The 26,421-nt window shown below is 40.6% G+C and overlaps 1 protein-coding gene across 5 annotated transcripts in view; it reads right to left on the bottom strand.

The window, feature by feature from the left end:
• Nucleotides 1-26,421, bottom strand: part of CTNND2 (catenin delta 2) — a 782,618-nt gene that overhangs the window by 280,674 nt on the left and 475,523 nt on the right. For all 5 annotated transcript variants that reach the window (XM_059694779.1, XM_059694782.1, XM_059694778.1 and 2 more), the window contains exons 8-9: nucleotides 18,803-18,997; nucleotides 7,642-7,897 (exon numbers count right to left, since the gene is read on the bottom strand). In XM_059694779.1, the coding sequence (XP_059550762.1) occupies nucleotides 7,642-7,897; nucleotides 18,803-18,997 (451 nt within the window). The remainder of the gene's footprint in view (nucleotides 1-7,641; nucleotides 7,898-18,802; nucleotides 18,998-26,421) is intronic.

Here is a 26,421-nt window from a genome sequence, read left to right as displayed (position 1 = left end):
AGTAGGGCTGCACCAAGATCACCATGGGGGCGGGGTGGGGAAGAGAGGAGAACATTGAATTTCCACTCATTCATTTACCTGAAGAAAACAAGGAAATGAAGAGCTGTCATACTTACCCCATGCGTTGGCACTGGCCCTCTCACTGGGCTCACATTTTAGATGATAGCATGCCTGTCATTGGAAGTTCCAACATGGCGGTTGATGATGACACCTCTGCTTATTTGGGCACCTCACCTAGGACTCCTTATGCCTGCTGATGTGTGTTGGTCCATGCAAAACTTTGGATTATATTATCTATATTTTTTAAAAATCTATCTTTATACTAACTCTCACAATATGAACAAGATAGCACTAACAATTCCCACAGGTTCGAAAGCCAAGACATGGCCAAACTCACACATTACATATCTGTCTATACCTGGAGTGATGAATAACAGTCATCTTAACCAGTAAAAATAGTAATAATCTGCTCAGGTCTAACATATTTAACTGTATAACTCTTTCAAAAGAAAAGTTTTTATGATTAAAATGTACATTGAAATAAAAACTTTTAATGATGTTGTTCCACCTTTAACATACTGTTTTCAGTTCTATCTTTAGTGTACATTTATTATATAGTGTAAATTGTATCCAAAGCATATGTAATTAGTTGACTAGTATCTCCCCAGAATTCATGTCTACTCATAAGCTCAGAGAGGGACCTTATTTAGAAATTGGGTCATTGCAGATTGATTAACACAGGTCCTATTGGATTAGAGTGGATTCTAAATACAATGACTGGTGTCCTGATCAGAAGAGGTGAGGAGACACGGAGACCAAAAGAAGACCCTGTGAAGATGAAGACAGAGATTGGAGTCGTGCAGCCACAATCCAAGGAGCAACTGGGGCAACAAGGGGCTGGAAGAGACAAGGAAGAATTCTTGCCAGGGCCTTTGAAGCAATGTGGCCCTGCACCCACACCTTGATTTTGGACTTCTAGCTTCTAGAACTGTGAGAGAATAAATTTTTATTGGTTTCAGCCACCCAGTTCCTGGTAGTCTGTGATGGAAGCCTTAAGAATTCAGTCCACTATGTTTAAAATGTATAAGTGAAAAATAGTCACATATGGTGGTGTAAACTAACATTTTTCTGATTGGGTGGGTGGGCAGGGAGGTTCACAGACAGCTGTCCTCTACCTAGCAGAACCAGCTTTGAGTAATTCAAACAGGCCCTGTGCACTCCATTTCCAGCCCTCTTTTCTTTTTAACTGTTCTCTCTGCTTAGAAAGCTTTTTCTCCCATTTTTTTTTTCCATTGGAAACATTGTCTACCCCTCAAAGTTTGTGCCAAATACTCAATGCCTCCTCCATACTTAACCACATCTGTCTAATTTATTCATGCATCACTGTCATTTGTGGATACATCTTTCTCTCCCATAATTCTGAAAGCTCTTTAAAGAATGAAGCTGATCCCATGCCTTCATCACACTGTAGAGCCTACCTGAGAATATTCCATAGGAAAGCCACCGAGAACACACCTGATGCCTTCGATGGACCTGGAGGGAGCAGCCCAGAGGAGTGAGAGCTGTAGGGCTCTGGCCTTCGGCCAGCTCTGGGCATGGTTGAATAAAACCTCACTGAAGACATATGTGTATGCCTGTCACATTTCCAAGTGACAAGGAGCAGTGGGGACAGTAAGCACACTGGATAACAGCTAGGACCGAGAAAAGATTTCTGTAGTATCAAAAAAATGGAATCACCTAACAAGCAGCAAATGTAAAATACCTAATTAGATAAAAAGAATATTAAACATTCAAGGTAAAGATAATTGATTCATAGCTTTGCAGGAGTCACATGTGAAAAGACTGGGCATTTTATTTGACTGTAGAGTTATGTTCCTACCTATCAGTCTTCACAGTAGTTAGAAACACGGGATTGGAAGTCAGTTTTCAGCTCTCTGTGCCTCAGCTCCCTCATATGTGAAATGGGGACCATAAAAAGTCATGTTGGAGGGATTTAAGGAGGGTTAAATACAATAATGAATACAAAAGTTTGATGCTGAGCATGAAACATATTACTTAAATAATTTTTGTTGTTAATCCTCACCTGAGGATAGTTTTTCCATTGATTTTTAGAGATAATGGAAGGGATGAAGGGAGGGGGAGAGAGACATTGATTGGTTCCCTCCCACATGTGCCTTGATGGGGCCGGGATGGAGCCTGCAACCCATGTACATACCCTTAACCGGAATTGAACCCGAGATCCTTCATTGTGAGGGACCAATGCCCTAACCACTTAGCAACACCAGCAAGGGCACGACTTAAATAATTTTAATAAGCATTGCTATCGTCATCATTGTTATAAACATTTTTCTCATCTTAACTATCAAGAAAACCTAGTATGAACCCAGGTTGCCCACAGGTATCGCTTGTTTTCTGCCTGTATGTCGATGACGTGTGAGACAGAACTAGGAAGGAGACTGGCCACTCTAGAATGCCCAGAGAAGAGCCCTAGACATGACAATGTGCACAGGGATTGCAGCTTGCATGGGAGCAGGAGGCCGGGCAATGCTGGGCGATTTAGTATCTGTGTGCAAAGGCTATCCTTTGAAGAAGGGATGGGTGCTTCTCATGTGATTTAGGAGGTTAGAAATAACATCAGGGAATGAGCGTACAAAAGATACAGATTTTCTATCAATATAAATTCGTTTTCAAGGTTTGAGTTATTCAAAGAATTCATAAAATTCTCCCAGAGATAGTGAGTGGCCAAGGCATCCAAGCATAGAATGAATGGCCACTTGTCAGACTTGCTTTTAGCCTAACTGAATAAATGCCTTCCCAGTACTCTTTATACTCTGAAGGTCTTCAGATTGCACATGCTTTATCCTCCTCCCATCCCCAGACCATTCCCCAGTTAAATAAATAATTAATTAGTGGGCATTTTAAGTCAAATTCCCCAGAGATTCCCCACCTAAGAAAACGAAACTTTGGCCTGGATGTTGTGGCTCAGTGATTGAGCATCAACCCATGAACCAAGAAGTCAATAGTTCCATTCCTGGTCAAGGCACATACCCGAATTGCAGGCTCAATCCCCAGTAGGGGGTGTGCAGGAGGCAAATGATTGATGTCTCATGGATGTTTCTATCTCTTTATCCCTCTCCCTTTCTCCCTCTCTAAAAAAAATCAAGAAAAAAATATTTTTAAAAAGAAAACTAAACTATGAAGACTATCATATTACTGTTTCATTGCAAACAGTTCAGCCATGTTCCTTAGGTTACATAATAATATTACTTTAAAATTTAATAAAGATTTTTTAAAAATATTTTTTGAAACTTTACCTTTCAAAAATTAGTTTTGGAGTACATTTTGTTTCCTAAATCCTCAATTCACTACACACTCTGTGATTTGTTTAAGTGAGTAGGCAAACAATGAAGAAAAAACATGTGGAAATGTTCTTAACACAGATTTACCTAATTATAAGGTATTTATAAGCAGTATTATTTTATAATAATATTTAATAATATCCAATAATGAAAAAATTATTATCTTAAATGTAGCTTGAAACAAAATATGTTGTATAAGTTTGACAGAACCACATTCAGCAGTGAAGAAGTGCCCTTGTATTTATTTCTCTATTATGTTGAGTAAAAAAAAAAGACAGATTTTTTTACTGTAAATCATGTTTACAATAATATAGATTCATTAAGCTTTTTTGAAAAATTGTTTTTGAGAGTGTATATGAACGAATACAATATCTTGAGAAGAGAGTAATCAAACATGATGAAAAGATGCTATTACCTATATGTTAAGCTATGTCAATAAATGTCCTACCCAAACTTTTCTTCTTTTATAGACCACATTTATAGTACCGTTAGTCTACCGGGTATATCAGTCTTGCTTTATTTTTCTCCAGCTATTTCACTAATCACATTTTCAAAATAAGAATGCTATGTCTTCTCACTCCTAACATCACTGACACCTCATGCATATATTTTGATTTGAAGATTTATATTTAACCTATATACTTAAAAACAACAGTATATAATGCTATATTTGGTACAGCATCAAAAAATGTATTAGCCATAACAATAATTCTTAAGAGATTCACATTTTATGGAAGATAACATGCAATGAAGAAATAAAAGCTTCACAAATGTGGCTGAAAAGAAAAATTCATATATATAAACATTTTCAAAGTGACTTGTGACTATAAAAAGGAAATTAGACTTTACCATCTCCTGTATAAAAAGATTTCTGCACATTCTTCATTGAAGTACAGAATAGGGGCAGTTAACAATGGAAAGACCAAAGTTTTGCAACAAAAACCTATATGACTGAGGCAAGCAAGCTAGAAAACCCCAACCCTTCAGAACCAAGCCTTTCACATCCCAGGGCTTAGCAGTGGTTTTCAACCTTCCTAATGCTGCAACCCTTTAATACAGTTCCTCATGTTGTGGTGACCCCAACCATAAAATTATTTTTGTTGCTACTTCATATCTGTAATTTTGCTACTGTTATGAATCATAACAACCCATGTACATACCCTTGTACATACTCTTCAATCAGTAATGTAAATATCTGATATGCAGGATGTATTTTCATTATTACAAATTGAACATAATTAAAGCTTAGTGATTAATCACAAAAACAATATGTAATTATATATGTGTTTTCCGATGGTCTTAGGCGACCCCTGTGAAAGGGTCATTCGACCCCCAAAGGGGTTGCAACCCACAGGTTGGTGACCCTCAGGTTGAGAACTGCTGGCTTAGAGGAATTAAGGGCTAGTAGGGGTTCTCTGGTTTCAAATCTAATGACCGAATTGGGGCATCTTGATTTCAATTTATTATTTTAAAATGCACACTCTGAAAACCTCTTATTGAATAATACTAAAACTCTTTAATAGTAAAAAGACACTGGTATGCAATAAGAGAAATAAAACAGATATTAGAAAAGAAAGGAGAAATAAAACAAAGACCAATCAAAAAAGCAATTATCAGAGAGTAGATCTACTCAGACCATTTGCATCCTTTCCTTCATTTCTCCCAGCTCCTACATAAAGATACCTCGTACTACCATCCTCCAAAAAAATCATAAAAGATGTGAGTATATTCTTTCCTTTTCCTTTTTTATTTTTTATAAGGAAATAAAAATGTTCATGCCAATATGTCTCACAGTACCCATAAGTGTGAATTTTAGCTGCGTACCCCTGTGTCAGCACTTTGATCTTCATAAGTCATTTACACTCCAGTTTTCCCTTTATTTAAGGCATATGGAGATATTAGTTTTCCCCCACAAAGGAGAATTACAACAAAGATGTATATAAAACTGCTATGAAATTGTGCTATGGAGGCATGTTTGTAACAGCACAGAGACTTAAATGGTCTGGTATTTAATGATAAATAAAACGTTAACACTCTCTTTAAAAACATTTGTAAGAGAGCTGAAAGAAGTCTAAAGACTGAAAAAGCTTAAATCATAAGCAATAATGCCAAAATAAATAATTGTGAACCCTAGAAGTTAAATATATTAGTTCTAGTAATAGTCACTTGGGGAAAATAAAAATTCATTATTTGAATGAAAATGTAAAAATGTTGTCATAAAAATATCATTAGGTTTTAGACTTGAATTTTGGATTTGGGAAGTATCTCAATTAAACATGAACACTTAACTCTAGTCCTTTATTTTAAGAAAACTCTACAAGGCCTTGTTGTATTTTATACCCCATTGATTTTGCATGATGCCAGGGTATTAGTTCCTTTTGTGTTAAATCACAACAAGCCAGTTCTGGTTCTAGATCTGGTTCTGTCTGTTTCACTTGTGCAGCTGGACTCAGAATGGTGGTATGATTTTCTTTCTCAAAGTGAACACATTAAGGCCAATGCCTAGCATTCTTGAAAATAACATTCTGAATCTGCAATTCATATAATGCTAATCTGCATATAAATTTTACACATACAAAAGATTAGTGCCCAACATTCTCTTATTCATTCTAACATTTCTTATTGGTGTTTCTCTTTTTTGGTTTATAGAGTGCACCCAATAAATATAAGTGACATAATCCATAACTTGAAAAGCTAAGAGCCATGACAATATACTGAAAGAGGAAAAAAAGCTATACAAGTGACAGTAATATAAAATGGAAAGGATATGCCACTTAGTAAAATAAAATGCATTTAGCTCATAGCAAAAAATAAAGAAGCTTATCTGTAGCTAGAGAAGCATAAATTTGGTTTCTTATTAAGCCAAATTCCCTTAATATGAACATTTAAAACCTTCCCATTGGAGATAAGACACTTATCCTTAATTTAAATATGCAATGTTAAATAAAGCAATGCCAATTCAATATTCTACTTAGCATTTCTTAAGAGTGTGCAAGTTATTCTATTTCTATATGTTTTCAGTTGCATGTCAAGAAAATTTATTTTAAAATAGCATGTTGAGCTGTTAATCTGGAGAATATTCTATCTACACATGACCAAACATATAAGGATTGGGGACAGATTTCAAGACCAATACTCTAGACATTGCTGTTGAGATTGAAAACCTGAATATGCAGGATGGGGCACAATGTAAATGTAAGCATATTTCTTAGTTCTAGTAGTTAACAGTGAGATGAACATTTTCTCCAGCTCACTTTTACCAGGGAGGTTCTATCAAATATAATATTTGGCATGAACCCTCCAGTGGGGTGCAATTGTGCTGAAGTAGCTATCTCAAAGAATACCATAAAATAATCCCATTCTGCCTTTATGTTTGTAGGAGTGATTTCTTTTTATAAAATACTCCATGCAAACCCCTCAACACAGTACATAAGCACTTGTGCGCTCCATCAGAGAAAATTCCTGGAGACAAATTTCAAGTATGCCACCAGAGTCAAGTCACATGCCCTGCTCTACAGAAATACCAGAAATCTGACATGTCGATGGTATTCACAGATGCAGATATATATTTATGGGACTCTATCAGCATACATCAAATGGCTATGAATAAAACATCATTTAATTCTGCCGGAATTCAATTCCAACTTCAGAAGTAGAGTATCGCTACATCCCTTGCCAATGTTGAAAAAGAAAGCAAAAAAAACCCCCACATATCTCAACCTAACAATTACTTTACTACATTACACTCACGTTTTTTATCAATGCCAAGACAACTTTAACCTCATGTTTACTTTCAGACACAGAAAAATGAAGATAATATTCATTTTCTAAGTTTTTCAATTTTTAGTATAGTCTGGTATATGGCCCACTTTACTCGCTGATAGAGACATGCAGAGTGACAAAACATGCCTCCATTGAAACAGTAACAACCTAGTCAGTGATATTTGAAGTCAACTGAGATCATTCACAATTCTCAGTTTCCTGAGCATTAAAGAGATAGTTGTTCTACATCTCATCAAGTAGCTGAAGCATCTACCAATGTTCTGATCCAAAGATCATCTATACTGTTTGCTATTGAACCACAGAAGATACTTGGGATCCATGACCAACACCCACATTCCAAATCAGACAAAAGATTATAAAACCAAAGTCAACCCTTTCATACTCAGCCCATGACATGAATGCATAATGTGGTGTAGGAAAAAATAACGCCCTTCATACAATGACTGGTTAAGAGAGCCTCTTGGACGTAAGTAGGGAAAAGAAAAAGGTTCGTACCCACCTGGGATCTTTCTGAATGCTGTCAATGGACGGGGATCTGGCCAAGGTGCCTTCGGGCGGGAGGGTAGGGCCGGATTTGCTGTATGGAGACTCAACAGAGGGACAATACTGCAGCTGTCGGTAGGGGTCGGCGTAATTGGAGGCTGGGCCGGCGGCGTAGCTGGCCCGCTGGAAGGTGGCCGTGGCGGCGTTCGGTGGGCCATGCTGGCTGCCTGTGCGCTGCAAGGGGACGGAGTCGACACCAGGGGAAGATGGGGCTAGGACAGGAAAGTAGGGACAAAGTAAAAAATTGAGGACCTGCTCACAGAAATGGTTAACCAGGTCTAAGCAAGGGGGAAAGTTACACACATAAAACAAGGGTTTGAAAGAATAAAAAAAAATAATTGGTCATATCTGAACCAATATACTCAATGTGATCCAGTAATGATAATTAGCATGCGATTTCAGAAATACACCTTTCAGCTCTAGAGGACAAGGCATCTATTGTCTGTTTATTACTTACCAACATCCAAGAGAAGGTTTGTTAATCTAAGGTAAAAACAAACCCAGAAGAGGGAATATTTTATAGGGAATCGTGGACAGTTAATTATTTTTCATGTTGAGAAAATTCAGAAAGTGTTTGTTCATGTGATGTTACGCTAAGTTCATGGAGGGTGCAAAACAAACTTAGGAACGTAGTTAATTTTCCTGAGTTAAAAAGTAAGGAAAAGTGAGGGAATGTGTGTATGGGTGCAGGTGGGGCTCATGTTTCCCTAATTAGCACTACGGCAAAAAATGCAGGACTGCTCTAGTTTTTGTGAGGTTGTTCGCTACAGATTTCCATAGATCTCTTTTCACCCAAAGCTGTCAGAGTAACACATAGATTAGGAGAAGGGTAGGCGTGCAGGAGAAGTGGAAGACCGGCCCAACTGTAACCCAGACAAAACAATGAGCTTTCTTGGCTTTCGCAAAGCATTTGCATCTTTTCAATGTGTCTAAATTATTTTGAGGAGATTTTTGCACCAGTTACTAAAACCAGTATGACTATTTCTAAACTGAATTTCAATTTTTTGAAATTCTTCCTGGATTGTTTTATTTTATTTTATTTTATTTTATTTTATTTTATTGATTTTTACAGAGAGGAAGGGAGAGAGATAGAGTTAGAAACATCGATAAGAGAGAAACATCAATCAGCTGCCTCCTCCAATCTCCTACTGGCGATGTGCCCACAACCCATGCTCTTGACGGGAATCGAACCTGGGACCTTTCAGTCTGCAGGCCAACGCTCTATCCACTGAGCCAAACCGGTTTCAGCCCTGGATTCTTTTCAGTACGTTTCTTGTCATGATTTCTGAGATTTTTCTGGGTGTCAAAAAATTTGATACCTAAGATTTTAGTTGACCTGTACAATGAAAGCATCTTTCATATTAATAGAATGTGACCAGGTATTAATTGCTGCAACAATGAATAGCCATGATCAATTTTAGGCAGGGTATTTACTTCCTGGCCTTGTAGATTAGAATATACCCAAAAGGTAGCCAGTGTCTAGTAAGCCCATTTCTTCCCTGGATGCTCTCTACATGGCATTAGGTTCCAATTATATATCCGTGCCCCCGCCCCTCCCCCCCCATTAACTTTGACTCCCTGAGCTTCTTAGTGGATGGTGATAGAGTTTACTTATCCTCTCTTACATTAAATGATATAGGGCTTGTCAAACACAAAAAAGTTATGTCATATCAAGAAAACAACTGTTAAAAGAAGTTAAGGAAATCATGTAGAAATGACCAAAGAGTCACAAAGTGAACTGGAGAAACACATTCTAATACTAAAAACTGATTTTTAACTAAGAGATCAGCACTTCTTATTTCCAAAGCTTCTAATACTTAATCTTATAATAACCAAAATTCTGGGAACAGGCACCAGTGAAAACTAGAAAAATATTTAAGAACAACTTTCTAAAATAAAGTATGTACATTTCCAGAGGAGCTGACTTTTGAAATGAGGACTGCTCTGATGGATTAAGTTTCATAATGATCAGATTAGACTAATAAACATGAAGTTTACAACCAGAAAATCTGTTTTATGTCTGTTAGGTCACAATCAATACAATAGTGGTGATAATTTAAAACTATAAAATCAGAATTCAAGTTGGTAACTCCAAATCGAAATAAATTAGAAACTGATCAACGCAGTAAAATAATGTAAAATACCAATACAAATGTGGAGAAAGGTTATAGGACCATATGGAAAAAACAAGAAACACGTGTGAGAATCTAACAGGTCTCAAACTAGCCATCAGTAATGCCACCATGTACTTGCCTTATGCTTTTAAACATGACATTAAAAAAACGACTTCAATACATAAAGATTCAATTCTCCCTTTCTGCAGTGCATACCTGGTGTGGCTTATGCAAACCACGGCTCTTTATTTGCATGGATAAGCAGATGTTGGTCACACTACTAGAAGATTTTCTTTTAATACAATATTTCCCTTAATTCCTGTCCTGTTATACATTTTCCTTACTTAAATTTTAGAGCTCAGTTGACCAAATCACCTGCCTGGTAGGATTACTCTATTCAATTGAACATTCTGTGGCAAACACTTGAAGTGGAAGGTGCTTCATCGGGTCTGTAAGCACCCCTCTTCTCACTTGCCCTGCAAACAGCCCCTTCTCCCTCAATAAGCTCTTAGAACTCAATGAACCATCACACTGGTCTCTTTGAGGAGATTTTAGAATTTGCCTCTTCAGCAGGTTACTTGAAACTTCACCCGACATCTATGTTGTTAATGAAATTATATGTTTTCCATAGAGCTACACAAATAAAGGTCTAGCGTGTAAAAAGAGAGATGTTTTACACATTATATTTGAAAGAGAGGAAGAGAGATCCTTTGTAATAAAATCAAACATTCTCCAGGTACTCTGATGATGATAGATGGCTATATGTATTATTTACTGACAGTGGGAAAAAGAACAGAATGGGTAGATGTGTATATACAGAAATATGAAAACATAAAAAAACCCACATTTACATATGTTACATAGATAGCATGCAGTAAGCTAATTAAATGCTATGAATTCCCTCTGCAAGTTCAGAAAATAAAGATGGCTTAGGTGACAGTGGGTCCAAGAACAAGGCCTGCACACTCTTCAAGAGAGTTTAATTCTGTTACTTTAGGAATGAAGGACCTTTAGCATCCAAGCCACTACATTTTCAACAGGATTATCATTTAGAATTAACCGTAAAGGTCTTTTAATTTTCTGCACTCCTCACAGGCTGATCCATGCCAAACGCAATGAAAAATACTCAAGGTAAATTCAAGATAATCTTTTAATGTCAGATATTATTACATTTGTGGGGAGTGGCATTTAATGCAGAATTTTTAGTAGTGTGGAATCATTATTATTGGAGTTGGTGTTTCTGAATTTTACCATGAACTGTTCTACTAGCAAACACTCTGTCTTCCTTCAGCTGTAATTAGATTTTTTATTTACACCATTTTACATATAAAATGAGTTGATATAGGTAAGCATCTGGATGCTCTTCCTAGCTTTAAGACACTATTTATCATTGAGCTTATTAAACATTTCCATTTGGGTGATAATGTGCCCCTGTCTTTTTAGATTAAAAAAAGGTAACATTTTAAACTAAGAAGTTATTTGACTTGCTCCAATGGGAAGTAATCATTTTTACAGTTTGAAGTAACAGCATTCACAAACAATAAACTGTGAATAATCCATATTTTTCTGGACTTAACTGATAATTTTAACTGAAAATGTTATTTATGTATCATTAAAGAATAAAAATAAAATTTTATGAATATGACGGTTCTATGTAATTCTTCTATAACTTTATTAAGCACTGGCTGGTATTGCAGAGAATAAAGATTTTTAAAAATATTTTGCCTACATGTGAAAATATTTTTACCACATTCTTTTATTTTATTAAATTTTTTTTATTGATTTTAGAGAGGAAGGGAGGAGAGAGAAATAAAAACATCAATGATGAGAGATAATTATTGATCGGCTGCTTCCTGCATGCCCCACACTGGGGGTCCAGTCCGCAACCTGGACATGTGCCCTGACCAGGAATCGAACCTTGACCTCCGGGTTCATGGGTCAGCGCTCAACCACTGAGCACACTGGCCAGGCATTCATCACATTCTTTTTTCTTTTTATGTTGCAATACTTGTCAACCTCATAAGAATATTCAGCATGTTTTCCCCTTGCAATGTGTCTGTGATAATTCATTCTTTTTTTAAAAAAATATATTTTATTGATTTTTTACAGAGAGGAAGGGAGAGGGAGAGAGAGTTAGAAACATCGATGAGAGAGAAACATTGATTGGCTGCCTTCTGCACACCCCCTACTGGGGATGTGCCTGCAGTCAAGGTACATGCCCTTGAATGGAATCGAACCTGGGACCGTTCAGTGAACCAGATTCAGTGGTGCAGGCCAATGCTCTATCCACTGAGCCAAACTGGTTAGGGCAATAATTCATTCTTTATTACAAGCTGACACTTCCATTACCAAAAGCTCAATTTCTCCACTCACTTAGAATCACATTTATCTATCAGGAAATTCATGTGTCTATCACTGATGCAGACGTCGGCCATTCTCACTAGTTTAGAGAGATGTGTTCGTGGGGTTGTCAGAGGCAAGAGTTTGTGTGAATAAAATGACTCTTAAGTTGACAGTCATCGATATGTCTTGAGTTTGAAATACACATTTGTGTTATTTTGCTTCTGCTTAATAGACTTCAGCATAAGCAAATTCACGAGGCTCACATATTCCTTGTCTGGCTGTGTCTATTGTACAAACTCTGGTTTTGAGAAGCCTTTTCCCAGATGAAAGGTATGTTTTATTTCAACAGACACCCTAGTTAAGAGTGTGCCTCTTTCGATTTTCATTGTGCAGGATGTTAGACTGGTTGTCCTATAAAAGCAGGTGGGCTTGTTCACACCACAGTCCTCCTCACAGGCCTGCTTTTCCTGCTGCCGTCCACACGATTGTGCCTCCCTGCCCTGGGAGAGGGCATGAATGGCAGCCTGCCTCTGCCTCTCTCTCCTCACTTACTGGCCCCACAGACAGGAGTGACTGCCATGTCTGGTGAGATGGTACCCTCTGGGGAGCCCTCCTGACCATGAACCACTGCAGATTCAGTAATTTTTACCTGAATCAGAAGGATTTTACCTTCTCTGGGGCTGTGAGGCTGGCTTCTGTCTCAACTTTCTCTCTGCCTCCCTAGTAAGAGCACATCTGGGCCCATGGGGGCTGGCGGGCCACCTGAGAGCCTGCCCCCTTCTGCTGGCCTGGTGGGCAAGAGCTCTGCAGTTCTTGTCTTGCAGTGGACGGGGTGCCTGAGCCTGAAGTGTCTAAGTGAGGTCTGGGGCGGGGGGGAAATCCTCTTTAGACCATGTTCTCTGGCATAGCTGTGGCCAATAGGAGGCTGCTCAGTTAAATAAAATCTTATTAATTTTCCATGTGAACAGTGAACTTATTTGTATGTTTCACCATCCACAAGCCTGGAGCAAAAGAGAGGTGAGAAGTAGGATTTACGTACCCTGATCCTCTAACACTGTGGTCGGCAAACTGCGGCTCACGAGCCACATGCGGCTCTTTGGCCCCTTGAGTGTGGCTCTTCCTAAGCCTTAGGAGTACCCTAATTAAGTTAATAACAATGTACCTATCTATATAGTTTAAGTTTAAAAAATTTGGCTCTCAAAAAAATTTCAATCGTTGTACTGTTGATATTTGGCTCTGTTGACTAGTGAGTTTATTGACCACTGCTCTAACATGTATTTAAATGAGTATAAATACTTGTAGGTAAATCTCCATCATTAGGGAGATTTATTTTAGGAAAGCCTAGAAAAGTTTTTCTGAATACCCAAAGGTACACTGCTCCTCATCTGACTTGATGTCAGAGATTTGTGTTAGCCTTTATAATAAAGTCACAGGGTGAGTGGCTTAGTATGACAATCAAACAGGATAGATGGAGAAGGAAGACCGAGAGGACAGATGAGAAAAGATGCTGGGAGGTTGAGCCCAAGGGGCAACGCTGAGAAATCCCCTTTGGTGGGAAGTTGAGGGAGCTTTAACATCTCATCTTCAGTATCTACAGCTGTTTTCTGGTTTTTGCTGTGCAGTCATCTCCTTGTGTATCTCTCAGCTCTAGAACTGTCTGTGACTCAAGAAAGCCTTTGTGGTGTTTGGGGCAAAGAAGATCCAGGGATGGGCCAGCCTAGTGCTGAGCAGGGCAGGGAGAGGAAAGTGGCCACTCAGCCAGGAGTGATGTCTGGGACCTGAGGTGGTAGGGAGCACAGCCGCTGCCCTGAATGACCAAGGTGGACGTGGATGAAAAATCCACACCTTCCCGCAGCCCGACTCCTTGCCAGGAAAATAGAGAAAGGCAGTCTCGGGATAAGCAGGAAGGGGGATTGCGTACTACACAATATTGAGTCACATGTTGTCTAGGAAAGAAAGACACTATGTGTTGTTTAGTGTTTTTATTAATACTTTGTCTTCAATTTTGTCTAGAATATTTATTTAGCCCTTAAGATATTACCATCCACTACCAGTTAATTTTTGTGATTTTCTGTGATATGAAAGTGAACATGCTCAAGGACAAGGAGTTTATTTAAGCTTCTTTGAATCTGCCAGTGCATCTAGCACATGATATGTCCTGAACAGATACTATTTGAATAACAAGATATAGAAAATCCTGAAGCTCTACAGATGAGAAGGAATCTACATTTATTTTGTTTTTAAATGATGATTTTTATAAATGCAGGGTCAGTCAACCAAGATGGCTATTAAGAGCTCAGGTTCTAAGGCAAGACTGCCTGGGTGTGAAGGTTTAAAGACTGGCTCTCTTTTTAAAAAATATTTTTTATTGATTTCAGAGAGGAAGGAGGAGAGAGAGAGAGAGAGAGAGAGAGAGAGAGAGAGAGAGAGAGAGAGAGAGAGATGATGAGAGAGAATCAGTAATCTGCTGCTCTGCTGCTTCCTGCTCAACCCCTAGTAGGGATTGAGCCAGCAACCAGGCACATGCCCTGACTGGGAATCGAACTGTGACCTACAGGTTCACAGGTCTACTCTCAACCACTGAGCCATAAAGCTAGACAAGACTAGCGCTATTTTTACAGTTGCATAGTTATGGCATAAATGTACCACAACATTCTTATCCCCTCACCTACTGATGGGCACTTGAGCTGTTTCCAGATGTTAGCTATTATAAATAGCACTGCCATGAACATCAGGGTGCATATATTCTTTCTAATTGGTGTTTCAGGCTTCTTAGGATATATTCTAGAAGTGGGATCACTGGGTCAAATGGCAGTTCTATTTTTTGAGGGAACTCCATACTGTTTTCCATAGTGGCTGTACCAGTCTACATTCCCACCAGCAGTGAACTAGTGTTCCTTTTTCTCCACATCCTCTCTATCACTTGTTTGTGGATATGTTGATGATGGTAGCCATTCTGGCAGGTGTAAGGTGTTACTTCATTGTCATTTTAATTTGCATCTTTCTGATGATTAGCAACTGAGAATTTTTTCATGTTTCTTGGACGTCTGTATGTTCTCTTTGGAGAAGTGTCTATTTAGGACCTTTGCCCATTTTTTTTAATTGGATTGTTTGTCTTCCTTTTGTTAAGATATATGAGTTGTTTATAAATTTCTGGAGTGTATTATGCTAAGCAAAATAAGCCAATCAGAGAAAGACAAGTATCACATGATCTCACTTATCTGAGGAATCTAATAATTAATATAAATTGACAAACAAAACAGATCAAGAGACATGGAAGCATGGAACAGACTGATGAATCTCAGAGGGAAGAGAGGAGGTAAGGGGGAGGGTGGGCAGGAAGAGATTAACTCAAGAACTTATATGCATATATGCATAACCCATGGACACAGACAATAATGCAGTGAAGACCAAGGTGGGGGGGGGGCGAGAGTGGGATGGAGGGGACCAATGGGGGAAAGAGGGACATCTGTAATACTTTCAATAGTAAAGATAAATTAAAATAATAAATAAGTAAAGGAAGGAAGGAAGGAAGGAAGGAAGGAAGGAAGGAAGGAAGGAAGGAAGGAGGGAGGGAGGAAGGAAGGAGGGAGGGAGGGAGGGAGGAGACTGGCTCTATACAAACAGTATGACTTCAGGCAGATTACTCAGCTTCTCTATGCCTCAGTATTCTGATCTGTAAAGTGAGCATTATAATAGCACCTCCTTCATAGGGTGGTTCTGGGGATTTGTAAATATACTCAAAGCGTTTAGAACAGTCCCTGAAAGTAGTGGCATGCTATATACATTGCCATCGGTCTCACCTGCTTAAAACTATGGTACCATCTGGCGATTCCCTCATTGTGTAGACAAGTATACTTATCTTCATTCCCAAGTGCTGACTTCTTGAAGAGGGGCAACCAGCCTTCAATTCCCCTGCCCAGCTCTCCCAGAAGCATCATGTGCGAATGCTTTGGGAATTAAACTGGAGGAACTCCAGCCAGGGGCCTGATACTTAAGGGCAGAGATAAGACTGGTGCTCAAGTCACCCGGCCACCAATCTGAGCCAAAAGCTAGTGGCGCCTGAACACTTCAAGTGTGACAGACCCATAAGAGCATGTCCTCCTTCCCCAGAGAGTTAGGGCATTTGCTCTGGCCCTGGAGCCTCTTACAGGTCTGACCCAGTGTCTCCAGTGGAATGTACAGCACAGGGGATGTGAAAAAATGTTCTCTTGGAAATGGGAAAGCCATCCTACAATGTTTCTTTATATCAATTTTTAATCTTGACATTTACTAGGTACAATTTAATAATATTGTATCATATGTATAAAATTTATGAGTAAATGATATGCCCATCTTACAGGCATTTTCTCAAACATGGAGTTCTGATAGTCCCTAGAGTTACAGGGTTAGCTGAGAAAGTGTAAGGATTTTAAATGAAGGGAATTAAGTGTAGAAATAGCGAGTAACCAGGGTGGTTGAAAGGTCATGGTTTTATGCTTAGGAGCTGGAGGAGATGGTTCTCCCTACATGTTATCCCATGAGATTTCCAGTGCACTTCTGGAAATGTCCCTAGTGTTGCATTAAGTCAGCATATTTCCTCAAAAGTGTCTCAAGTTCCAAGGTGCAGGTTGGGGTGGGGTCTTTGACAGCTGGTTGTCACAGCCTCAGATCTCTGCCAGGGCAGAGGTTACTTTTACAGAAGCCAGGCAAACAGGTTTCCCCTGTGAAGCCCTTAGAGGACACTGCTGCTTCCTTTATGGGAGGGACCAAAGGAAAGCACTCGTTCATTCATTCATCCAGCCCCATCCTCCATCAATGGCTGAGAGCAGGGGCTGGCAAACTTTCTCCTTAAAGTGCCAAAAGGTAAGGATTCTCAGCTTTACCATCTAGTCTCTGTCATAGCTACTCAATGTGGCGACTGCAGCGGGATAGCAGCTATAGTTGATACTAAATGAATGGGTGCGGCCACATTTCAAGACCTTTGTTTATAAGCACTCAAATTTGGATTTTATATAAATTTTTCATATCACAAAACAGATTCCATCTTTTCATTGTAAGCCATTTAAAAATGTAATAATCCTACTGAGCTCACCAGGGCTCCTGAAACAGGCGGCCAGCGGGATCTGGCCTAGGTCCCCTGCCTTAGAAAAAACTCTACAGTTCTGTTTATTTTTTAGAAGTGCAAGCATCTTTCTTTGTCTTTAATCTGACATACATGCATGAAGTATTTATTTCTTATTATAGCTTATTTTTCATTAACTCCCCAGAAGTTTATTAATGAGATCATTCTAAGAGCATATGAATATAGAACTGAGAATGAACATAATCCCTTTAGAGTCAGTGTTTATTCAGATTAGATATTGAACATCTCTGAGGTTATCACCATCTTTTATAAAATTACCTTAATAACATGCAACAAACTAAATGTTAAATCAGCCCAATCTCACATGGGTGTGGGTTTAGCAGGCTGAAGGTGAGAGAGATTCTGACAGAAGAATAAATGGGTATTCTTTTTCTTCTAAACCAAGATAGGTATTATTATTACTGGATGGAATTTACAATGTCAAAAATAAAATAAAGAGTATTTTGTCCCTTGTTGCCTATGATGCAGTAAAAAACTGAAATGTCAATACCAATAATCAACTATAAAAGCAACTTAGCTTGACTGGATTTCAAGACGTGTAATTTAGTATCATAATGCAGTTTAACAAAATTGCTGCGCTCTACTTGGTGGTAACTAGAAGGAACCATCTGAAGAGGCAGAGCCCTGTGTGCCCAGGTGCAGACCAGGGCTTTGCTTTCCCAGCCTCAGCCCCTGTCCAGGCCAATGCGGATCATTAGGAAGGAAGGAGAGAGCGCTGCTCTCCGCAAATCATCTACAGAATATTTTCTGAGATTACTTATCAATGCTCAGCTTTATAATATGTTCAATTCTCAACATCTTAATTATATCCATTTTATAGTTAAGTGTTCTCTGGTACCCTGAGTCATGACAATTGACCATTATTTTGCCAATGGCTGCACATTCTGGGAAAACACATGTCTTTCTTCATGTTGCCTCTGCTGGTATTCAATTCAAAATATAGATTTAATCCAGGAAAGTTATACAGTTGACTGAACCACATGCAATGGCCAACATCCAATCTTTAAATAATAATTTCATATAATGCAGCCTAATAGTGTGTACAAAATAAATTCTCAGTTTGCCTTACAAAATATGCTACATTTTTTAGTCAATATGTTTTTTTCCCCAAGCTTGCCAAGTAGGTAGACTATATCATTTAAAAAAATACTTACCAGAATTAGGTATATGCCTTTTACATCCCATATAATGACCGGGCTTTCTCGAGGACTTACATTCATTAAATACATTAGTAAGGATGACTAAGGAATTAATCCTGCTTCCTTCAATTTGCCTGTTTGACAAAATAAGCTTACACCCTCCATGGTATATCTTTCATTTACAACATACTGACGGAGGTAAACTGGACTCAGGTTTGGTTTCCATCATCACCATCATACAAGCATCATAATGCTTGTAAGGAGAGAGGACACACACACACACACACACACACACACACACACACACACACATTCCTCCCATGAGGGAGGGTTGTGGGGCTCCCAAGCATGCCACCCACCCTGGAGAGGGCACGGGGTGGGGTCGTGAATACACACCTGTGCTCGTGCGGTAGGTGCCGGTGTGTGCTGGCGGCAGAGGGTCCCCCTGGCTCTGGCTGAGACTCCTCATAGGGGGCTTCTGATAGACGCGGTCTTCATAGATGGGGTCTATGTGGTGCTCTGGGGACTGCAGGGCCCGCAGCTCTGGGCCCAGGTGGCCGTGTTGGCTGCTGTATGAGGCCCGGGAACCAGCTGGAATAAAATAACAGCAGACATGAAGACCGGACCAATATTCAAACAGAACTTGTTTTATCAAAGGCATATTTGATTTTTTTTTGACAAAAATGTTGAAATCTGCAGAATATCAAATGAATAACATGAAATGGCAGAAATATGTCAAGTTAATCAGCTTATCGACATCACCCAGCTGCCTAGCTTTGCTCCCAAACCTGATCTCCCTCGAAGGATAATGATTTTGAGATATATCCACACCGAACAGGGCCACTGAAACGTCAGTTTTCTCAGTCTAAGGAATGCTGCTTGGCTTCCTCACTAACGGGATCAGGCAGACAGTCAAACGTAAAACCCTCTTATCCCGTAGTCCTTGCACCTTAAATTTTGCAACAAATTATTAAAGTCATGAGCCACTGAATAAGCCACGATGGCAAGCCATCTTTATGTTGTTTCTGAAAAGTGAACCCGAATTTGTTCCCATCAGCAGTTTTTCCCTGGACAATGAATGAACCAAAATGTTCGGACTTACAACAGCCCAAGTCTCTAAGAGAAGCAGACTTTTTTAAAGAATGTTTTTAAGTTATATTTTGCTTTATCCTTACCCTCTAAATTGAAGCATCTGCACTTAGTGCATCTTGCTCTGAAGAAGGTACAAATAACTGGTTTAATTTATAAATTGAGGCTACACATCACTCGCCTTATAGTATTTGTGAATCACTGTATGTTTCGTTTCCTTGCATTGTATGGGAAGAGGTGTGGCTTTGAAGCCATGCTGTGAACCTCTGCACATTGGGAAATAAAGTTTTATGAGGGCTAAGCGGTTGAGTTGACACAAGGTAAAGAGGACGTTGATTGAGAGCTAGTATTTCATGGGAGGTACGAACGAATCACAGTGAGGGTGGCAGGAGAATCATCTCCATGGAGGCAGATGGAGTAAAGGACACCTGGGGACAATGGCGGGCGTGGGCATCAAGAACAAATGGTTATCTAATGAGGTGAGCAGAGAACACACAAGAGCCAAATGAGGCTGCAGCTGATGTTAGGAAAGACCCTTTGGCTAAATCTCCAAAGCTAATACCCACATGGCACACTGGGATTTGTTTAACTGTCAACTGCCCTTTGAACAGCCCCAATTCTGAGCTCCCCATTCAAACCTACAGCAACAGGGTGTTGCAATTCCTTGATTTCGGAGCTATCTGTGGACAGCTTTACCTCTGTTCCTCTGGTCCAAGTCCTTCACTGGGGACCACTTTAAAACCTGCTTCCTGAGGACCCCTTAATCACAAGGATTTCAATATTCTTGTCTAGTGTATTTAAGAAAAAAAAAACTATTCAAATGTTTTTAAATTGGCAATAAATGTTTTCCTAATATACATTTTACACAGGGTGCTGTAAATAAAACAAACAAACAAACAGAAAACAGGATTTCTGAATGATTGGAGCAGTACTAAGAATTCTATGAATTTAGTGTTAATTAAAAATCACTGACTGTTTTGAGGAAAGGCAAGTTCCTTACCTTTCCCTTTGCTAGTAATTAATTCAATCCTGATTCAAATAGCATGCAGATGAATGATAGGTCCAAAATAACTGCTTTGCATAATTGGGTTCATTGCATCTCATTGATCACATGCCAACATCACACTGAATATTATCTCATTTTGATATTCCAAGAATGTATTTTAAGTGTGATAATCTTTGCATTCCTGCTGTCAATTTTTTGTACTACTTGGAAGTTTTAGTAATATTGCCAAAAACTTACAAGTCTAAAAGCAAGAAAACAGTCATTGCAATTGACCATTGAACAACCCGTGTGTTAGAGGCACTAACCCTTGCAGTCAAAAATCCCTGTGTAACTTCTGACTTCCCAAAATTTAACTACTGCTAGCCTAATGCTGACCAGAAGCCTTACGAATAACATAAATAGTTGATTGACACATGTTTTTCATGTATTATATATTGTATTCTTACCATATAGAAAGCTAGAGAAAAAATATGGAGAAAATACATTTACAGTCCTGCTTTTATCGATACCAAAAGTTTATGTTGTCTGTTTACAAGATGAAAAAAGCTGCATATAAGTGGACTGGTGCATTTCAAATCTGTGTTGTTCAAGGGTTAATACACCTAGATGTTTTATAGTTAAATAAGCGTGTTATCCATCACTGGTAGAGTTAGAGATGTAATTTTATCACTATTCTTTATTCTAAACCTCTGAAAACATCTAAGGGTATGCAATGAAAACACCTGCTGACCTTTTAAGTGGTGATATGATCTGAGGGCTTGTGTGAAAATCCTCTTAGTAAAAGCATTTACTGGGCATTAGGACATTTTTATTAGCATACAATGAATCAGAAATCAATGACCAAGGGACACGAATCTTACAATAAGGTCAACCTTTGTGGATATCACGATTACTATATGCTGACAGTAAGAAAAATATAATAGTAGAATCTAATCTAATAATAGACAAACATGGTAATTGACCATACCTCCGCTATGCTTCCCATTGGCTAATCAGCAGGATATGCAAATTAACCCAAACAAGATGGTGTCTGGCAGCCACGCAGCTGAAGTGAGCAGGAGGCTTGCTTGTTCCAGTGATGGAGGAAGCCAGGCTTCCTCCCTGCTGTGGCCGGGCTCTGAGCTCCACTCTAAGCAACAAAGTTTCAATTATAGAAGATAAACAAACCCCAGATACCTGCTTTCAGCAGGCCGTGGACTCGGAGTTGGAACGGCAACAAAGTTTAAAGTATAGAAGGTAAATAAATCCCAGAATAAAAAAAAGAAAAGAAAAAAAGGAGAGGCTGGGAGCTTCAGTCGCCGGCTTGGCCAGCCTGAAAACAGCCATCAGCCCCTCACCCAGACTGGCCAGGCACCCCAGTGGGAACCCCCACCCTAAAGGGGGTGCGGGAAGCCTGAAAATAGCCATCAGCCCCTCATCCAGGCTGGCCAGGCACCCCAGTGGGGACCCCCATCCTGAAGGGGGTGTGACCAGCTGCAAACAGCCATCAGCCCCTCACCCAGGCTGGCCAGGCACCCAAGCAGGACCCCCACTCTGATCCGGGACACCCTTCAGGGCAAACCAGCCGGCCTCCACCCGTGCACCAGGCCTCTATCCTATATAGAGGGTAATATGCAAACTGACCCTAACAGCAGAAAGACTCGGAATGACTGGTCACTATGACACACACTGACCAACAGGGGGCAGACGCTCAATGCAGAAGCTGCCCTCTGGTGCTCAGTGAGCTCCCACATGGAGGAGCTCTGCTCATTCACAAGCCAGGCTGATGGCTGCCAGTATAGCGGTGGTGTTGGGAGCCTCTCCTGCCTCCTCAGCAGCGCTAAGGATGTCCGACTGCAGCTTAGGTCTGTTCCCCGCTGGCAAGTGGTTACATCCCAAGAGGGCTGCGGGGCTGCCAGATGGATGTCTGATTGCCAGCTTAGGCCCAATCCACCGAGGAGCAGGCCTAAGCCAGCAGGTGGTCATCCCCCGAGGGGTCCCAGACTGCGAGAGGGCACAGGCCGAGCTGAGGGACCCCCCCCCCCTGAGTGCACAAATTTTTGTGCACTGGGCCTCTAGTTATTAAATATTTGAACAACATCTATATTTTTATTTTTTCCAACATACTATATTGCCGGGAGCCGGTCCATCCTTGCTGTTTCAAGGGACCTGGCATATATGGCATACGGTTCTTAATGTCTTTGCTCACCTTCTTGGCGCTGTGTTTTAACCAAGGTCACCTCTCCGAGAAAGGTTGTTTCCCCAGGTAGGGATTTTTCCCTGAAGTTAGGGAGGGGATGAAACTCCTTAACTAAGTGCCAGGCGGGTAGTTAATCAATTTAACTACAAACAATCATGCTTAAGCTACATAATCTTTACTCCCTGGAATGGAGATAAGAAACGCCCTAACCTTTGTAATAGAGATTGACAGGATTAAAATGAACTGGTATAAATACAGATGTAACAAGACAGCAAGACACAGGGCTTGGAAGACAGGACCAAGAGAGACAGAGCCTAGGCACAGAACCTACACAGAACGTTCTCTAGAGACAGAAGAACTTCGCTGGCGAGAGCATGCCGGAGGATCCTGGACAGGGACTGGCCTCGGAGCCTGGAGGCGGAGCCTGGCGAGAGAGCATGGCAGGGGATCCTGGACTGAACCTGACTGTGGAGGTTGGCAGGAGAGCCTGACTAGAACCTGGTGACTGGACCTGGCTGGAGAACCTGCAGAGCCTGGCTGGAGATCCTAACCAGAACTTGGCTGGAGATCCTGGCTAGAGATCCTGGCCAGGCTGCTGATCAACTGAATGCTGCCTCCGTGCCCTTCCTTCTTCGCCGACTCCGTCCACACCTTTGGGGACCCCTGGACCCGCTGGGGTTGGACCCCGGCATCTGGCGCCTGAACAGGGACCCCTAGGTAAGCGCCCCGCACTCAGGACGGATAGGACTCCACCGTAGGAAGAGGGTGGATAGTCTTCGCCGACTCCGTCCACACCTTTGGGAACCCCTGGAACAGGATTCCCATAGGTAAGCCTCCCCCCACTGAGAACCCCCACACTCAGGACGGATAGGACTCCACCAGGGTGCTACAGACCCCCCTATAGGGGATAAGTAGGGTAAGAAGGTGGATAGTATAGAACTTAGATTGAGAAGATGTGCCATACTGAGTCCAAAGAAAGAAGACTCTGTATTGATCCTTAGATTGAGAAGATGTGCCATACTGAGTCCAAAGAAATAAGACTCTGTATTGATCTTTTAACACATATGCTTGCTAGCAGAGGAATTAAGGTTACTCCCAGTCAGACAGAACGTTTTGTACAACAAATATGTCCATGCTTTTCTGAGGAAGGAAAGGTAAATGTAATGGCATGGGAGAAGGTAGGCCCAAGGAGCCTTATCCTTAACCCCACTGCAGCCTTTCTACCCTGGGAAAGTGCATGATTGGCAAGCTCTCCCTGGGATGATAGATCAGGACTCAGGTAATAGTGGAAAGCGCCAATCCTACTCTTAAAATGGATATAAGAGAGCATTTGAGGTTTTTCTTTTTAATGCTTGCTTTTAAAAAATAAAAAAGGGGGAATTTGCCGGGAGCCGGTCCATCCTTGCTGTTTCAAGGGACCTGGCATATATGGCATACGGTTCTTAATATGTTTGCTCACCTTCTTGGCGCTGTGTGTTTTAACCAAGGTCACCTCTGAGAAAGGTTGAATCCCCAGGTAGGGATTTTCCCCTGAAGTTAGGGAGGGAATAAAACCCCTCAACCAAGTGCCAGGTGGGTAATTAATCACTTTAACTATGAACAATCATGCTTAAGCTACATAATCTTTACTCCCTGGAATGGAGATAAGAAACACCCTAACCTTTGGAATAGAGATTGATAGGATTGGAATCAACTGGTATAAATACAGATGCAACTAGACAACAACAGACAGAATTCAGAAGACAGAAAGACACAGAACTTAGAACAGAACTCAGGAGACAGAATTCAGAAGACAGAACCTACACGGAGCCTGGAGACAGAAGAACTTCGCTGGAGAGAACATGGCAATAGGTCCTGGACTGAACCTGACTATAGAACATGGCAAGAGAACCTGACTAGAACCTGGTGACTGAACCTGGCTGGAGATCTGAAGCAGAACCTCTCTGGAGATCCAGACCAGAACTTGGCTGGAGATCCGGGCTAGAGATCCTGGCTAGGCTGCTGATCAACTGAACGCTGTCTCCGTGTCATTCCTTCTTCGCCGACTCCGTCTACGCCTTTGGGAACCCCTGGACCTGCTGGGGTTGGACCTCAGCACTATATTTTTAATTATCATGTTCTTGATAAAACTATAAGTTCACAGTGTTTCCCTGTGGAAACATTTGTGCAAAATCCATTTGCATATTTAAGCATTATGCATAGCACTGAATGAAATAAGGCTTTCTAAAAGGAGCATTGTTTATACTCCTTTCTATTCATTGTGATCCTTTCAGTTGCTCATGGGTGGGCACAGTTATTGGCAAGTGAAACAGACAGACCTAGGAGACAGAAGAGAGGCAGGGAGTGAAAGGCTAAAGGTGCAAGTTCAGGAATTCATGCTTTCTACCACTCAGGCTCAAGTAAGACCCATACTAACAAAACCTATTTTATTCTGGGTAATTCCAAGAAAAAAATTCTCACAGAACCTCTTCTGAGAATGTGCTGCAAAAGTTCACGAGGTGGTGAATATATTTGCTGATCCAAAGAAAATGTACTTTTCTTTAGCAGTAATTTCTTTCACTATTATGGTCTATTTGACAACAAGTCCTCAGCATTCTGGACTCAGGATACCATTAGTAAGCATTTGTGTCTTTGACAGGAACTGAAAAGATGTTATCACAGCAAGGAAAAATGCGGGAGAAACTGACTGTCCAAAATGCCACAGATGTTCAGGTCAATGAAGAACAATTCTGAGAGCCTCACCTTGACCAAGATGAGGGTGCAGTACTACAGCATGACAAGTTGCAGTGAAACACAAGTGACCAGAGAGAAAAGGAAAGCAGGCCCCACAGGCCAGACCAACTGCAGCATAAGGTTCCCCACCATTGCAGGCAGAGGTCATGCAGGTATAATACCTGTGTCTACATAGCGCTTTATGACCAATTTTCTCAACAATGCTTACCTCATCCAATGTTCACCTTTCAATGCTGTCATATCATTTCACTTTTCTTACATCTCTTCACAAGACAAAATTTGGATCTAGAGAGCTCAGGCACTGGTAATTTTCATCTGTAATGTGATTCTGAAATTAATGGGTTTGAGGGCTCATATCTGGAACATGAATGGTCGGTTTGCAGGCTAACAAAGGTTGTGACTCATGAGGGTGCTCTGTGAGGGAGGTCCAGGAGCCCTGGAGGACAGGGGAGAACCTGCAAACTGACATAAGACCAGGCCTGAGACAGCTGTTATACAAGAGCTACCTTTGGTCATAAAACTTCCATCACCTGGCCATTCTGCTGTGACATTGGTGGTGGGAGGAGAGAGGGAAGGAGGGTTCAGTCCCATGGCAGTAAGGGAGGTACAAGTTCTAGGGGCTCAGAGGGGTGGGAAGACTGGACCACTGGAGAGGACACTAGACCTCTGATATCCCCTGCTTCTGTGTAGGCATCTTCACACCAGCACCACCATTCACATGAGCAAGTCCTATGTAGAAGCTAGAGATCATGGCTCACCATAAAGTTCTGCACATGAAAGGTGGCAGTATGACTGTGGATGTATAATGTTCAACAGTTTAAAGTAAAAATAAATTGCATCGAAAGTAGTAATTCTACTGTTGTTTCTTAAGTAAATTTTGCCCAAATAACCTGAAATGAGAAGACATAATTTGGGCTCCAGATCCATGTCTAACCAGTTGGGTGAATCAAGGCGAGTCACTGATCCTCTCTGAGCCCAGGTTTCCTCCAGTGTAAAAATATAGATAGT

Source organism: Myotis daubentonii, chromosome 4 (genome assembly GCF_963259705.1).
Source record: "Myotis daubentonii chromosome 4, mMyoDau2.1, whole genome shotgun sequence".
Classification (NCBI taxonomy): domain Eukaryota; kingdom Metazoa; phylum Chordata; class Mammalia; order Chiroptera; family Vespertilionidae; genus Myotis; species Myotis daubentonii.
This window is presented reverse-complemented; position numbering and strand designations above follow the sequence as displayed.